The sequence below is a fragment of the Notechis scutatus genome, chromosome 5, assembly GCF_049901735.1.
Source record: "Notechis scutatus isolate UNSWTSFEM ecotype Mainland chromosome 5, rNotScu1.2, whole genome shotgun sequence".
Lineage (NCBI taxonomy): Eukaryota > Metazoa > Chordata > Lepidosauria > Squamata > Elapidae > Notechis > Notechis scutatus.
Window position 1 is genome coordinate 67,144,974 of NC_142013.1, and position 16,300 is coordinate 67,161,273.

Here is a 16,300-nt window from a genome sequence, read left to right on the forward strand (position 1 = left end):
GTTGTATTGTCTTGGAATCATGTGATCACCTTTTGCAACCTTCTGATAAGCAAAGTCAAAGTGGAAGCCAGATTCACTTAACCATGCTACTAACTTAGCTGCAGTGATTCACTTAACAAGTGTGGCAAGAAAGGTAATAAAACAGGGCGAAATTCAGTTGACAACTGTCTCACTTAGCAATAGAAATTGTGATCATAAGTCGAAATAGAAAAGTAGACGGAGAACTTTAGTATATTATTCAGTAAAAGATTTTCTCATGTTACTGAACAACACTATGCAATTTTTCCATAATAAAAGATAACAGCTAGAAACTCTCTTGCTTCAGTAACTTTGGAAGTCATATCAGTAACCTACTAAGAATCTAAGGATTATGTTTTAAATGCCAGGATAGTTGATAAGAAAACTGTCATTCAATAGTTTCAACCTAGCATACATTACAGAAAACTGAGAGGACAGTTTTAATTTCTCCCAGATTTTTTTTCCTGTGCAACATTAGTCCTGTTTTCATGGATAGGGAAAGTTTCTTCCAAAGTTTTAAAGTATAAAAAATACCAGGTGAGGTGTCTTAAAACAAGGATAATATATATTAGTATAGTTTGCTACTTGACAGCAAAGACTATGGGGACTCCCATTTTCAGGAAATGATGAATGAATACAAATATTCTAAACACCTTTTGCAAAGGATTTTATGGACTCCATGACCATGGACCTTTCTCAGGCGGTATGTTTGATCTGGTCTGTTGTAGACACTGAGCGGAAGGTGATCTGTGGAGCAGCTTTGGAAAAAATTTCTATTTTAAAAGTCAGGATATAAATAACCTAAGCAAAGCAATCATACAATTCCATGTATCCAGACAGATTCATGAGAAGCCAAATGATCTTTTAATTTTTCATTGCCTACAGAAATAAATATTAAACAATTTAGTTCTTAATTAAGTTGCTTGTCAACTTAAGTACACAGTAAGATATTCTTCAAATGAAAAACAAAACACCAAAATGCTAAATATTTTTAGAGCTCAGTCCTAAAGCTAGAATGAGGGATGATCAGATCTTCTGTTCTGAACTGAAGCTGTGTCAAATCAAACTGTGTCAAATCAAAACCAGTATTTAACTAGATCAATGACTACATAGCAGTTTATTATTCATTATTTCAATCTCCAAAGGGAACATTGGAACAAAATTTTATGATTACTTTTCTCCAGTATTTTCCCCAATGCTGGGTACTGACAACAAAAAGGTTCAAATGTTTATTACCGAACTGGTAGTAAAAAAATTGCCAACAATCAGCTGGGCAATGATCAGCTGTGCCGTGCGATTTAGATTAGCTAGAAAGCAGGAAATCTTCAGATTTCCTGCTTTCTAGCTTATCTAAATCACGCAGCAGAGCTGATATCTCCCCCCACCCGCTTCAAATGCTTTTCTTCAGTGCCCAGGCTTCCCTGAGGCCTGCTAGGCCAAAAACGGTATGCGGGAGGGTGCTGCGCAGGAAAAAAAAAAGAGAAACAAAGGGAGGAAGAGGAGAGAGAAAGAAAAAGAAAAAAAGAAAAAGGAGGGAGGGAAAAAAGGAGAGGAAGGAAGAACCACAAACCTTGGCATGAGACGCAGCTTCAGAGGATGCTTTGAAACAGCAGGACTGGAAGGTACCTAGAGGTCATCTAATCCAATCCTGTTCTAGAAAGTGAGTTTCTGTCTTTTGACACCCCCCAGTCACATGACCATATAGCCACGCCAACAGAACCGATAGTAAAAAAAAAAAATGAATCCCACCACTGAGCTACATCTATATAGAGAGAGGCTTTGGATTTTAGGAACTCCTAGATTTGGTGATTTTCCATTTTTAATTCTGGCTTGGCTTGTTCTACCTCAGAACAAAACTAGAACTCAGTTTTGGAGTTCTCCTGAACTCATGGTTTCTGTTCAAAGAGTAGGCATCAGCCATATACAAATCTTTTCATTGTTCTGTGTTATGTGCCAAATTGCAATCTTTTCTAGATCAGAAGGCACTATACATTGATAGCCATTCTTTGGTCAGCTCTTGAGTATATCATTGTAAAATATCATATATGGTGCTGCCTTAAAGAACACCCAGAAGCTTCAAATAGTCCAAAATTCAGCAGTGCAAGACCTCAGGGAAGCCAATCTTAAGTAACCAAGCAGCCAGGATGTTAGGTAACTGGAGCTATACTTAATTCAAATCCCATTGGGTCCTAAAGAAAAGAAATTGGTGGGGTTTTTTTGCATAGAATTCCATATGTACAAATAATTTAGAACCATCCTCAGGAAAGTGCCAGATAGTGGCATCTTCCCAATTTGGTCAGAATTGGATGAAAATGAGTACCTCGCTCTCTGATATTCTGCCTCTTCTTCAATATTGCAGGCAGAAAATAGTGACAAGGGCAGTTTTAGTTAGGATTTATCTTTAATTTAAGGAAAATCTACCCTGTTAAGAATCATAGGAAACAGAAAAATGTCCTCCATTCCTTCTGCAGCTAGGATTTGTCCTATAGTAGTATGGTTCCAAATAGAAAGTGTCTTAATATGTTTATTCTTACCAGTTAGATGTTATAGTTTTTTAAATGCTTTATACAAATCCTCTAGACATTCAATACATATCAAAGAAACCACAGTTTATTCTATTAAATGGTAGGATTTGAGTAAAACAAGTATATTATTTAGTACTGTTAAAGTGTCAGTTCAAAAAATCTAGATGCGTGGCACCAAACGCATGAGCAGCAGCTCACCAAAAGTAAGTTTTGTTTCAAGTGACTCCATGTTTTGCAAAACTCTGTGGAATTAGTTTCCATAACAAAGTATTGGCAGTTATTTATCAGCGTTTCCATGACTGAATATTCCACCTTATGAAACTGAATGCTCCACAGAATCTCAAATGATACCAGCTAGAAATATATAGAACTTCTGTTATTCCTGAGAACTAAACATCAGTTATCTAAAATATTAGTATGTGAAAAATAAGATTCTGAGTTCTTGTAAGTTTCTTTAATCTTGTAGTTGAGTTTATCAAGTTAACTTCCACTGAATTAAAAAATAATACTCTGCTTTTATAGTACACAATTATGCAGGAAATGTGTGACCTTGCACAAATGTTTAAAATTAAATATAATTTAAACTAAAAGTTTATAGTATCTTTAATTTTTTATTGAATACAAGAACTCTATCACCATCTAGTGAAAAGTTTAGTTTAGTTTACTTTTAGTTTACTTTATTGTCATTGTACCTCGTACAACGAAATTAAATACCATCTTCAGTGTACATTATGACTATGAAAATAAACACACAATCTTCACATTCTATACATTGAATTGAAAACCCATGATATTGCATTAATATTGCACTATACAGTAGAATTCAATAGAGTTGCTGCCCTGGGATAGAAGCTGTTTTTCAGCCTATTTGTCCTTGTTTTTATTATCCTGTATCGTCTGCCAGATGATAATAGTTCAAAAAAAGGGTGCCCAGGATGAGATGGATCTTTGAGAATGTTTTGAACTTTCTTAAGGCAACGGGAGCTATAAAGCTCTTCCAAAGAGGGCAAGAGGGAGAGGGCAACCAATGATCTTCTGGGCAATATTAACCCTCCGGAGCGCTGTCCTATCTGCCACTGTGCAATTGGCAAACCATACACAGGTGCAGTAAATTAAGATACTCTCTGTGGTGCAGCGGTAGAAGGTCACCAGCAGTTTTTCATTCAGTTGTTGTTTTCTGAGAAGTCTTAGGTAGTATAATCTCTGCTGGGCCCTTCTGACCAGTGCTGCAATGTGAGAACCCCAGGTCAGGTCCTCTTTTATGGTAACACCCAGAAACTTAAAACTGGCCGCTTGTTCCACTCGGTCTCCATTGATAAGCAAGGGCTGGATGTCTGATCTGTTCCTTCTATAATCCACTATAAGCTCCTTGGTCTTATCGGTGTTGAGGACCAAGTTATTCTCTCCACACCACAAAAGCAACCAGTCCACCTCATCTTGGTAGGCAGACTCATCCCGCCCCGGAGATGAGTCCCACCACTGTTGTATCATCTGCAAATTTAGTAATAGTATTACTAGAATGAGCGGGAATGCAGTCATGCACATAAAGAGTATAGAGTAAGGGACTCAACATGCAACCCTGTGGTGTACCAGTGTTAAGAATAAGGGCTGAAGAAGTATGATTACCTAATCTGACCCTCTGTGATTGGCCAATCAGGAAATCAATAATCCAAAGGCAGCTTGAATAAGAAAGTCCAAAATCCAGAAGTTTAGACACTAGTCTATGCAGAGGAATTTTGTTAAATGCATAACTAAAATCTACAAAAAGCATCCTCACATAACACCCCCCCCACTGTTCTAGATGAGTCAGAACAGCGTGAAGAGTGATGGCGAAAGCGTCCTCTGTAGATCTATTTCTTCTATATGCAAACTGGTGTTTATCAAATGTATGCGGAAGACCAGAAATGATGTGCCAGCAGACCAATTTCTCTTTTTCTAATATAACAATACTATCTTATGTACCCTTGCAGAATCCCCCTTTCAATTAAGTTTTCACCCAGTATCTCTGTGTCTTCTAAATAGGCTTATACCCTTAATCCTTGTACGTTTTCCCTGCTTCTCTACATCCTGTTTCTGTCCTTTGTAATTTCTTTTCCTTTCCCTCTTCCCCCTCTTCTTCTCCCTTCCCTTTTTGACCCCTTCTCTCTCTAATTCTGATTCTCTCTTCTGTAATCCTCTCTTCTGTTTCTTCCTAATGTTGTAATTATTTTTCAAACTATTTTTTTTTGGGGGGGGGGGTTGTTTTTTCAAATCTTAAATTTTTCATTCTCTTTCCCCCCTTTCCTTTCTTTTCCCCGCATAGAAATACATGGTTATTGAAGATGGCTTCTTCTTTGTCCCGCCCTTCTTGTTCTACAGGCATTTCTTGTTGTTTCTCATAGTTCAGGATCTCCATTTCTAAAAATTGAAATACGAAGCCAAAAGAACCTCTTCCTTCTTGTGCATCTTCTTTCTGTTTTTTAAGTTCCATTCTCAATTCTTCCAAGAGTGATACCATTTTGAAAACTTTTAAACAACCACCCGATTAATTTTAACCCTTTCGATCCAATAGCCAAAAATCCAAAAATCACCAAGTAATCCAAATAATCCACAGCTGTTTCTTCTTGCTTCTTTTTTCCACTTTCTCTTCCTGGGGTTCTCTTATCTTGTTACAAAGTTTCAGTTAAAATGTATCTTTTAGGAATCTTGTTAAAGTTTCACTGTTAATTCCTTTCACTTCCAGGTGGTCTCCTCCATTTTTCCAGATCCCACCCTTTTGTTTTTTTCCTTCTTTTAAAAGTTTTTGAGAATTCAGAAATCTTTATTATCCCTTTGACATTTTATTTTCAGCTTAAATACCTGTTAATGTCAAAGTGGATTTTTGCCGGTTTCTTGCTTAAATCTCTTCGTTGCCAATATAGGGAAGAAAAGAAAAAAAAACCAAATCCTTTCCCTTCCCTCTCTCATTCGCCGCTTCAAAGTCTTCTTTGGGAACAATGTTGTTCTTTATAATTCAAATTCCAGGATACCTTATATTGTTGCTTTTTCAGTTCGACCCGGTCAGCCAAAAACTTTCTCTTATCTTCCTCCTGCACATTCTTTTCCAGTCGAGTTCTTCTTTGAGGTGGCCATTTCTGACCACCACTGCAACCACCTTCGGGAAAGGGAGTAATGGCCAGCTGGGGAGGAGAGATGCGACTCTCCTCGACCCTGCTGGCAGTCTCTCCCCTCTTCACCACCTCTACGGGGTGGCTTAGCCCTGAAACCAGCCAGCTCGGGGAGCTCCAGCGGCAAGCACAGATCGATACTGCGCACGATCGCAGATTTCGGTCTGTCGCTGAAAAGACTCAAACCGGAACCCAGCAGACCAATTTCTCAAAGCACTTCATGATTATAGGAATGAGTGCCAGTGGTCTGTAGTCGTTGAGGTTATTGATAGGGAACTTCTTTGGCAGCATAACAATGGTGGAAGCCTTCAAACAAGATGGAATAGTGGACTGAGATAAAGACCGATTAAAGATCCTGGTAAAGACTCCAGCCAACTGATCAGCACAGTCTTTAAGTACTCTGCCAGAGACCGTCAGGACTGTCAGCCTTTCTAGGGTTCACAGCCCTCAAAATGTTCACCTCCTGTTCCACCACAATTAGGGGGAAGGCTACAATTGGCTGGTGGCTGTATTTTAGCTGTCTCTGATGTCTCCACTTCAAAGCAAACAAAGAAATGATTCAGTTCCTCTGCCAATGAAGCATCCCCCTCAGCAGGGATGACATTGGTCGGATGGTTGGTTATTTGCTGAATCCCTCACCACGCCTGCCTCATGTTATTGCTATAAAAATTATCCTCAATCTTCCTCTTATAATCAGTCTTGGCCTTCCGAATATCTTTCTTCAGACTAGCTCTGGCAACACTACATCTTGCCCCATCATCGGACCTAAAAGCCTTGGTCCTGTCACGCAAAGGTGCTGAACTTCCTTGGTCATCCAGGGTTTCTGATTGGGATAGATCCTAATACATTTATCCACAGTGATAGTATCTGTGCAGTGTTTGATATAGCACAGAATAGCTGCAGTGTGCTCTTCTAGGTCAGGGTAGTAAAAGATGTCCCAATTTGTGTTCTCAAAACAATCCTGAAGTTGTTGAGAAGCATCTTCTGGCCAAGATTTCACTGTCTTTATTATAGGCAGAGCCTGTCTCCTAAGAGGGATGTATGCTGGTGCTAAAAGCAGTGACATGGTCTGATTGTTCCAAATGTGGTAATTGTATGACCTTATAACCATGCTTTGTCCAATGTGTTTGCTCCTCTAGTAACACACTTAACATGCTGATAGAATTTAGGGAGCACTGTTTTTAAATCAGTTTTATTAAAGTCCCCTGCTATGATATGCTCAGTATCAGGATACTTATTCTGCTGATTATTAACAATGTTATATAAGAATCCCAAAGCTATGGTAGTATTGGCATCAGTTGGGATATAGACTGCAGTAATCAAAACCATGCTGAATTCCCGTGAAAGATATATGGGTCTACATTGAAGAGTCATATACTCCAGATCCATGGAGCAGTGGCTGTCTACAATCTTTGTATTGATACACCAGCTTTTGTTCACATAAAGGCTTAAATCTCCCCCTTTGCTCTTACCAGAATCTCTACTAATAATTATACTACTATCAAATTACCAATTTGAGACTTTTTGTTAAAACAATATATACAATATACATTGACTATTTATGATTTGATATATATTATCAAATTATTACCAACCAGGGCTGAAACAAAAACCTATTGTTATTTTATTTTTACAGCAGGAAACACTTCAAAAAACAGAAGAAACTCAGCATTAAGCTCAGAAAAAATTCCTAGTGGCAATAATATAATATTATATAATAATTTTAATTAATTAATAATTAAACATTTAAATAAGCTAGTTTCACTAGGTGTGTTGAGCTATAATTTTCTACAAAATTATGTCAGTTATAGTTTACATATGCTTTCTAAAGCAAGTCAAGGTTGAACTGATACCTCCTTACAAATATCCACACAGGTTCCATCCTTACTAATAATACATTTATGAACACTCTTTAACTTAGTCAGGCTCAATCTGAGAAATAAGGTTTTCATCTTATACCTACTTTCTATGGCTAAAATGTCATTTATGAAAATACTTACTTAGCATTCTTAACAGAACCAAGTGATGTGCCATGGTTAGAAATAAATTCAATGCACAGAAATCAAATCAGTTAAATGCTCCAAAATATGAATTCAAAAAAGTTTCCATTTTGGTCTGAAAATCTTGAACTAAAATATGACTAGTGTTAATCAGATCTACTATAAATATTACAAACAAGGAATTATCAGTTGTTTTTTAGAGTACAGCTGTTACTCTTAAGTAAGACAGTGCTTGACTTAGCATTTTGTATTCAGAAAAGAAATTTATCTGCTGCCCCTATAAAAATATATATCACACCATATGTTCTGATGGAAGAGATCACTGAATAGTTAAAAGTCCCTTTTTCTAAAGAAGTTACTTTGAGTCTGCCACAGAATATTTCTGGAAGACTGAAATGTTCTGATACTACTTTCTCCTTTAGTTAAATCCTGTGTCAAAATTGTGTCTCTTAATTTTTTTAATGAAAAGTTTGTTCCAATAATGATTTATTTATTGCTCCTCTCCTCCCCAGCATCCCAACCATCTTTGAACTTCCTGTTTATTTTAATTACATAAAAACAAGTTGATTGAAGACAAAGCTATCACATTGAATGAACAAAGCTAAACCTTCTCCTAACCCACTTTTCTAGTCAAACAAACAAACAAAACGTAAGTCCATAGGGAGTCAGAACTCCATATTCTTTTCTGGGAGGATTAATACCTACTTAATCATGTGACAGTCTGAAGATGCCATGACTATAGAAATTTTTAAAGCTGTTCTTCTAAACCACAATCTTTGCTCTAGTCCTAATATATCTAGGCTAATGGTCTGCCATGTCAGTTAACAGCAAATGTCATTTATTAATTATATAGCATGCTAGTGAAATACTTCCTTTGTCATTCAGAATTTCACTGATCAAACCCATTCTTAAACTTAACAGCAATATTTTTGCTAGTCTTAATATAAAACAAGTAGCAATTTATATTTGTGTCACATATTCTCAGGAACAACAAATTCTGCAACAAATTTTGCCTATTTCTTAATTTACAGAATTTTAAAATTAATTCAAATTAACTGAATTGATAAAAAAACATTTTCAAATCGATATTACTTAATATTTGGAGGCCTGACATCAGTTTTATTGCTCACAGTTCTACAACCCTGCCAACCTTTAGGAAGGCCTTGAAGATTTCATTCTTCCTGAAAGTACTAGACCAATATGTTTATGTGAACTCGTGTTATTTTATTTATTTTTCTTTTATCATAGTTTATTAATTTTTAATGGTGGCCAAAGTATGGATGGTGAATGGGCAACCCTAATAACCAAAGGGAAAAAAAGAGAGAGAAACGAATAAATTTACCATCCTATACACCACCACCCACAAAATAATCAACAGTACTTATTATTGCTGACTTACCTCTCTACCTTTGAAAGTCACCAAAGCAGCAAGGGGTTTTGCATAAAATCTACTGTAGGAAAATCCCAGGCATCCATACATACTATTAGCTGTAAGTTTCAGCGCCTTCTGCCTGATATCATACTGGAAAAAAAAAACAACTATCATAATCAGTTAAAAATTATTTTGTCCTTTTAATTGGTTAAAGTAAGAACATCCCAGAGAATATAGAACCATATTTAAAAAAAAATTAATGTCATTTCTATCCTGTTTTTATACATTTGGCATTCAAGAAAATGAGCAGCAATTTAACAAAACAAAACATTTAAACCATAGTAGCTAAATTTTACTGTCTATTTTTCAGGTTTTTTTTTTAATATCCCTGGTCTAAGCAAGCTAGTTTTTTAAGAGAAAAAATATATACCACATATTTACAACATTTAGATTAGGGTCAAATACAGGTAGTCCTCAACTTACAATGATTTGTTTAGTGACCACTCAAAGTTACAATAGCTCTAAAAAAAGTGACTTAAGACCATTTTTATACTTACGACCCTGCAGCATTCCCAAGGTTACATGATCAAAATTCAAAGGCTAGGCAACTGACTCACATTTATGAGTGTTGCAGTGTCCCAAGATCATATGATCACCTTTTGTGATTGTCAGCTGGATCTCCAGCATGGGTTTCTGCAGCATGCTTGCTATCAGCTGCCATAGAAGCGAGGAGGGGGGCTTGGGCATTTGGGATAGGGAAGCAAGCTGGTATGTAGCAGTCCCGTGAGAACTGGAAGGGAGGTTTGTATTCATGAATTATGGCGCTGCTGAGTGGAGTTCTTTATATTCTGTCAAGGCCAACCGTCCTGAGACTTGATAGAGGCCTTCCTAAATAACTATAGGTAGTTCTTGACTTATGACAAAATTGAGCCCAAAATTTCTGTTGCTAAGTGAGACATTTGTTAAGTTAATTTTGCCCCAATCTATGACCTTTCTTGTCACAATTTTTAAGTGAATTGCTGCAGTTATTGCTCCAGATGCAAGAAATACCTGAAGAGGAGTTTTCCAACATCATCATACTGGATGTTGATTGGACTCTCAGTGCTGGATCCTGGAGGGGAGGGATTTGGGGTAACTTTCAATGTGTAACCTTCGCATGTTTTGAATCAGATCTTGCCTTGCTTTCGCTATCATTTCAAACTTAGTAAAAGTCTTAAACTCTTCTTTCTTTCTTGAGTTTTGCATGGAGGCAGGCCTGACAGTGACCTTCTGACAAGCAGAAGGTCACTACCTTAATAATTGCAGCAATTCACTTAACAATTGTGACAAGAAAGGTCATAGATTGGGGCAAAATTAACTTAACAAATGTCTCACTTAGCAACAGAAATTTTGTCATAAGTCAAGAACTACCTATATATTGTTGTTTAGGAAGGCCTCTGTCAAATTTTATTTTTTGTTTGCTTCTTTTTCTCTGTATCTCACATTAAAATACAGCAAGCATTTCACTGCCAATAAGCATATATAATTACCGTATTTATCGGCGTATAACACGCACTTTTTCCCCCTGAAAATAGGGGCAAATGATGTATGCGTGTTATACGCCGATATATGTTAAGAAGCCTTCGGTGAATGCTGCTGGGATCGGGATCAAGGACACAAATGAAAGAAGGGGAGGGAGGAAGCAACCGAAGCCTGTCCTTCTCTCTGGGTCAGCTCTGTCAGTCGCTCTCTCGCTCCTCCACCAGCACAGGAAGAAACTGCTTCAAAGAAGCGGGGGCTTCCTGAAGCGCCCGTTCTCCCCCCACCCCCACCCCGCCCGCCCGCCCGCAGTGCTCCGTTCTGCCTGCCTGCCTGCCTTCGTTAATGGTTGAATCGAACAGCTTCGGCTGAGTAAAAGAGGCGAATAGTTATTATTCTCAGCGAAGCTGCTCCCAAACAACCAGAAACTAAGGCAGGCAGGCAGGCAGGCAGAATGGGACACTGTGGATTGAAGCGCGGGGTGGGAGTGGGGGTGAAACGGGCGCTTTCCTGAAATTTCCCTCTTAAAATGAAGATGCGTGTTATACGCCTGTGCGTGTTATACGCCGATAAATACGGTAATCTTCCCTGATCCAATTTTGATGGGGTTTTGGAGGGCAGAAGTAAATTTGCTCCAGTACTGATAATATATTAGATTTCTCCCAATCTGGTCTTTAGACAATTTTGACCGTCATCCCTGTGGACATTCCAGATAGCTGCATATTGTAAACCAGGTAATAAACCATTCTGAATGAGAAACAAGGACTCTCACTTCACACTTCACCAACCATTCTTCCCTTCTTGCCAGCTACTGTTGATTTTTGTTTCTTTGTGTCAATTTTATATGCCATTATGTCATCATTGTACTTTCTGGAGAAATCCTCTATTTTAAACTTTTTTAAAACCCTATGTTCCTTATACTATAAATCTTACCTTGAACATTATCAGATCTTCTTTCATTAAGAGTGAGGATGTTTTTCCCTGCCCTACAGCTATGTACTCTTTGAACTGGTATAAAATGGAGGACTTGAAAAACAATCAAAATATAAACCTAAATTCTCAACAACTGATTTTATTGACATTATATAATGGATACTTTTTTCTTGCTTCTTTTAATATTGCTATTTATCCAGGGATAAAATTTAATATTATATTAAAGCAAATATTCCTAATTTGCATTCAAAGCAAGAATTCAAACAAGTTGGAAAATGAAGTTAGTGAGGGTTAGGGTACCTTTACCTGTAAGTAAAGGTCAGGATGCAAGTCTGGTTGTTTCATCAGCTGTTTCACTTGACGCCTTCGCTCAACAAGCTTCTTAATCTCTTTAGGCAAGATTCCCATTTCTAGAGATGAATCAGGTAATTCAGGAATTTCTTCTTGGTCACCATCCTGTGAAATAATAAGTTTGACATATAAATATTATCAACATACTTGGAATCTCACAAATTTTCTTGGATAAAGAGCATATAGAATAAAAATCAAAGTTAATGTCAACAGTGTACTACACTGAAAGGGACAAGATAAGATTTTTAAAAATGGAGCTGCAATTCATCTTTTTCAGAACTGCAAGCATGAAAAACCATTCCAAAATGTCAAATTCCATCACAAGCACAAATCCAGAAGCATTTTCCAAATAAAAACAAAATTAAATATATTCTTTTCTTTGAATGATGCTATCAATTTAACCAACTCTACTTTTTTTCTTGTGGAAAATGATATATATATACGCTTGTATTATTAATCTTTATATCATTTATATTAGCAAAATTCATTATACTCTTTCAGATTCTTTAACCTTAAAGGGAAAAAACTTTTTTACATCCATTTTAAAACTCTAAACTTCTTTAAAAATATTTATAAAATCAATAAATTCTAATACATCTTTTTTTAACTTCATCTTAGCATACTTTCAGATATACTTTCAATAATATTTTACAAGCTTTAGTAATTACTCAAGCATTATATATAAAGAAAAAATCTTTGATTTTGCTTTTACTGATTAAGATAGGTTCATTGTTATAGAAATGGCTAGTATATATTATGGTATAAAAGTAAAAAGTTGAGGCTATGTTTATTTTCTTCTACTATGCTAAAGAGTCGGAAGTCAACACCTTTTCTCTTTTTTCCCTTCTACTTCACATTCTTTTTTCCGCTAGTTTCCTGTTATTTTCATTTTTCTTTGTATTTTATATACTGATATACTATTTAAAAAGTTTAATACCAAATTGTCAAAAGTTTTTTCCACATCAAGAAAAATAATGGCCATTTCTGTTTGTTTGTTTTTTAAATCTTATCAACAGCAGAATATATCTAATATTGTATCTCATTCATTTTTTAAATTCATCTGATCTGGGCAAGATATATAAGTTTTATTAAAAAGTCACTTATTTTCTTTGAGTGTTTTGCAATAAAGAAGTTACAATGTAAGTTTGCTAAAGAAATACTTCTTTTGATTATTTGGGGGAGTCAAATCTTTCTAAATCAACATAAATCAATTTTGTGGGAAGTTTTTCATGCTTCTGAATTTCTTGATTTAAAAATTTAGCCAAAATTTCTTGAAAATTTCCTATAATATATTCTAGAAATACCATAAGATGGTACTTAAACTTCAGATTTTAATTGACTGTTTCTCTCATTTGCAATTGTAGATTAATTGAAATATCTGAATATCAGTAGCTCGAGTTGGTAGTTACAGTATGTTGTTGGTTTAAGCTCTGAGCTTGGCAATTTGGTTGCAAACGTTTCATCCCCATTCGAGGAGACATCTTCAGTGCGCTTTAGATTGTGCTTGTCTGGGGGAGCACTGGCCTTTAAATACCTGAGTCCTAGTCTGATTTCGGGTTGTGTAATTAGCTGGCTGTAGTTGCTGAGTCAAAGTCCTTGGCTTTAAGTAATGTCTATGTGATGCAAATTAGTGCTGGTGTTGTTCAGATGTCTTCGGATGATGTCATGGTCTGGTTTTGGGCTGATTTGATCGGCTACATGTGATGTGGTCTGATTTCTTGTGATCTGTCGAGTTATAACTTTGTTTGCAGCATGGCTGTTTGCTGGTCTTTAAATGCTGCCTTTGGGATCATGGTTGATGTTGTTCTTTCATTCTAAGTGGTTGGTAGATTGGGTCGATATCAATGTATTTGTATAAGGACCAGACTCTCTCCCCTTCAGATGATAAGAATGAACTTTTGAAAACGGGGTTTAAAGAATTTATTGAAAAGGAAGACAGCAAGTCAAATTCAAAGCAGGGTCTGATATCCCTCCAGGCATGCAGGTTAGATAAAGGGAGTTAGTGGATTTTGTCAATACCAAGAAGCAACATATTAATCCCCCCCCCCTCTTTTCTGGGAACGTAGTTGAAAAGAGATTCCCAGGAAGTATCTTTCAGAGCTGGATTTTTTTATGGCCCCTTCTCCTCTTGCTATCTCTCCAAGAGGTGAAAAGTTTGCAGACGGGGGGGGGAGGGGGGTTGTCCAGTCCACAGTTTTAAATCAACACAAGAGTTATGATATTCATGTTACATCAAAAATGATTACTTGTATCCACCCCCGCCCCTTCTTCTTCCATTGCAGAATGGCAGATACACGGATCTGACATATTGCCCTCCTCAAAAAAATGAAAAATCCACCTGGAAGACATAAAACATGTGTTACATTTACAATTTAGGATGGTTTGTGAGAGTATTTCAGGTGAAACTTTCATGGAAATGTGGGGGCTTTTTCATGTTGTTTGGCTACCCACTCATTTTGTGAGGAGGGAAGATGTTTCCAAGCTACTAAATATTGTGTGGATCCACGGTGGGTGCGCGAGTTAAGGATAGCTTTAATTTTAAAATGTTGTTCCCCATGTACCATAATGGGAATTGGGGGTGTGGGAAAGGGGGGGGGTCTAATTTTTGAAATGATCTCTGGTTTGAGTAGGCTGCAGTGAAATACTGGATGAACCTGCCTAAGTGTCTTGGGGAGTAGGACTCTACGGTAATAGGGTTGATGATTCTGGAGATGGAAAATGGGCTAATGAATTTAGGTCCCAGTTTCTTAGAGGGTTGTAATGATTTTAGGAACTTTGTAAATAAATATAAGCAGTTCCCAAATTTGAACGGTTTAGGTTCACAATGTTTTTTGTCAACTTGGGCTTTAAAAGCTGTTCTAGCCTCATGTAAGGCTAGTCTGACCACTGGCCAAGTGGTTTGCAAATTATTTATCCACTCCTTGAGGGAGGGAATTTCAGGTTCCTTAGTAGGTAGCTCTGGCATGGGGTTGAATTCTTGTCCTGTGGCTACCTGGAATGGGGTTAAACCAGTGTGCTGTGGACCGAGTTGTTGTATGCTACTTCTGCAAAAGGAAGGTCAGTCCAATTGTAATGTTGGTAATTAATAAAGTATCTTAAATATTGTTCTAATACGCTATTGGCTCTCTCGATCGAGCCATTAGTTTCCGGATGATTGGTTGAGGACAACCCCTGGGTGGAGCCTAATAGGTTTAAAAACGCCCACCAAAATGTGGATGTGAATTGTACAGCCCTATCTGAGATAATCCGTTGGGGAGCTCCATGGAGCTGATAAATGTGTATTAAAAACATCTTTGCCAATGCCTTGGCTGTTGGGATCTTTTGGCAGGGTATAAAATGAACCTGTTTTGAAAAAAGGTCCATTACAACCCAAATAACAGTGTTTCCTGAACTTTACAGGAACTCCACTATAAAGTCCATAGAGATCTCTATCCAGGGTGCTGAAGGTTCTGCTACCATTTGTAGAAGTCCAGGGGATTTCCCTTGTCTTCTTTTTGAAGCCGCGCAGATAGGGCAACTAGAAACATAGCTTTCAATGTCTTTTTTGAGAGATGGCCACCAAAATTGTCTTTTGATGAGGTGCAGAGTTTTTACAAACCAAAGTGTCCCGCTATTTTTGAGTCATGGCATTGTTTCATGAGGTCCATCCTCTGGCTGGCAGGGACGTAAAGTTTGTTTTCTACCCAGGCTAGACCATCTTTGAGTAAGCAAATGTTTTTGTTAGCCTGGAGCCAGTCATCCATAAGTAGTGCCTCCTTAAATATTGAAGTCATTGCATTGTCAGTCAATGGTTCTTTCTTCTCTTGTGCTCGGGTGATTACTTTGGTAGCAAGTTGGGTTGGTTGGATCATGGGTTTTACAATTTCAATCTTTTTGCTGTTATATTGGGGTTTCCTGGAAAGGGCATCTGCCAAGAAGTTTTTTCCCCCCTGGGAGATATTTGAGAGTGAAATTAAAATGTTTAAAATATTGTGCCCACCTTACGTGTTTCGGTGAGACTCTCTGTGGATTTTTCAGGGCTTCTAGATTTTTATGATCAGTCCAGACTTCAAAGGGGATTTTGTTCCCTTCTAGGAAGTGTCTCCATGTGAAGAGCGCCCATCATACAAGCGTATGCCTCTTTCTCCCATATGGCCCATCTTTGCTCAGTTTCTGTTAATTCTTGGAAGTATAAGCACATGATTACAACTGTCCATGTTCATTCTTTTGGAGGACTGCTCCTACTGCTACATCGCTAGGGTCCGCTTGGATGACAGATGGTTGCTCTGGGTCTTGGTGTTTCAAGATTGGTTCTGCTGAGAATAGTTCTTTAAATTTTTCGAACACTTGGCATTCCATCGTCCAGTTAAGGGGTTGGCTTCAGTTCCCATTCCCCTTTTGTTTTCAACAAGCTCGTGATGGGAGGGTGATATTTGCAAAAGCCAAAATGAACTGACA

At 37.3% G+C, this 16,300-nt stretch overlaps 1 protein-coding gene across 4 annotated transcripts in view; it reads right to left on the bottom strand.

The window, feature by feature from the left end:
* Positions 1-16,300, bottom strand: part of POLA1 (DNA polymerase alpha 1, catalytic subunit) — a 360,204-nt gene that overhangs the window by 276,096 nt on the left and 67,808 nt on the right. For all 4 annotated transcript variants that reach the window (XM_087966893.1, XM_087966892.1, XM_087966891.1 and 1 more), the window contains exons 25-26: positions 11,819-11,968; positions 9,089-9,211 (exon numbers count right to left, since the gene is read on the bottom strand). In XM_087966893.1, coding sequence (XP_087823019.1) covers positions 9,089-9,211; positions 11,819-11,968 — 273 coding nt within the window. The remainder of the gene's footprint in view (positions 1-9,088; positions 9,212-11,818; positions 11,969-16,300) is intronic.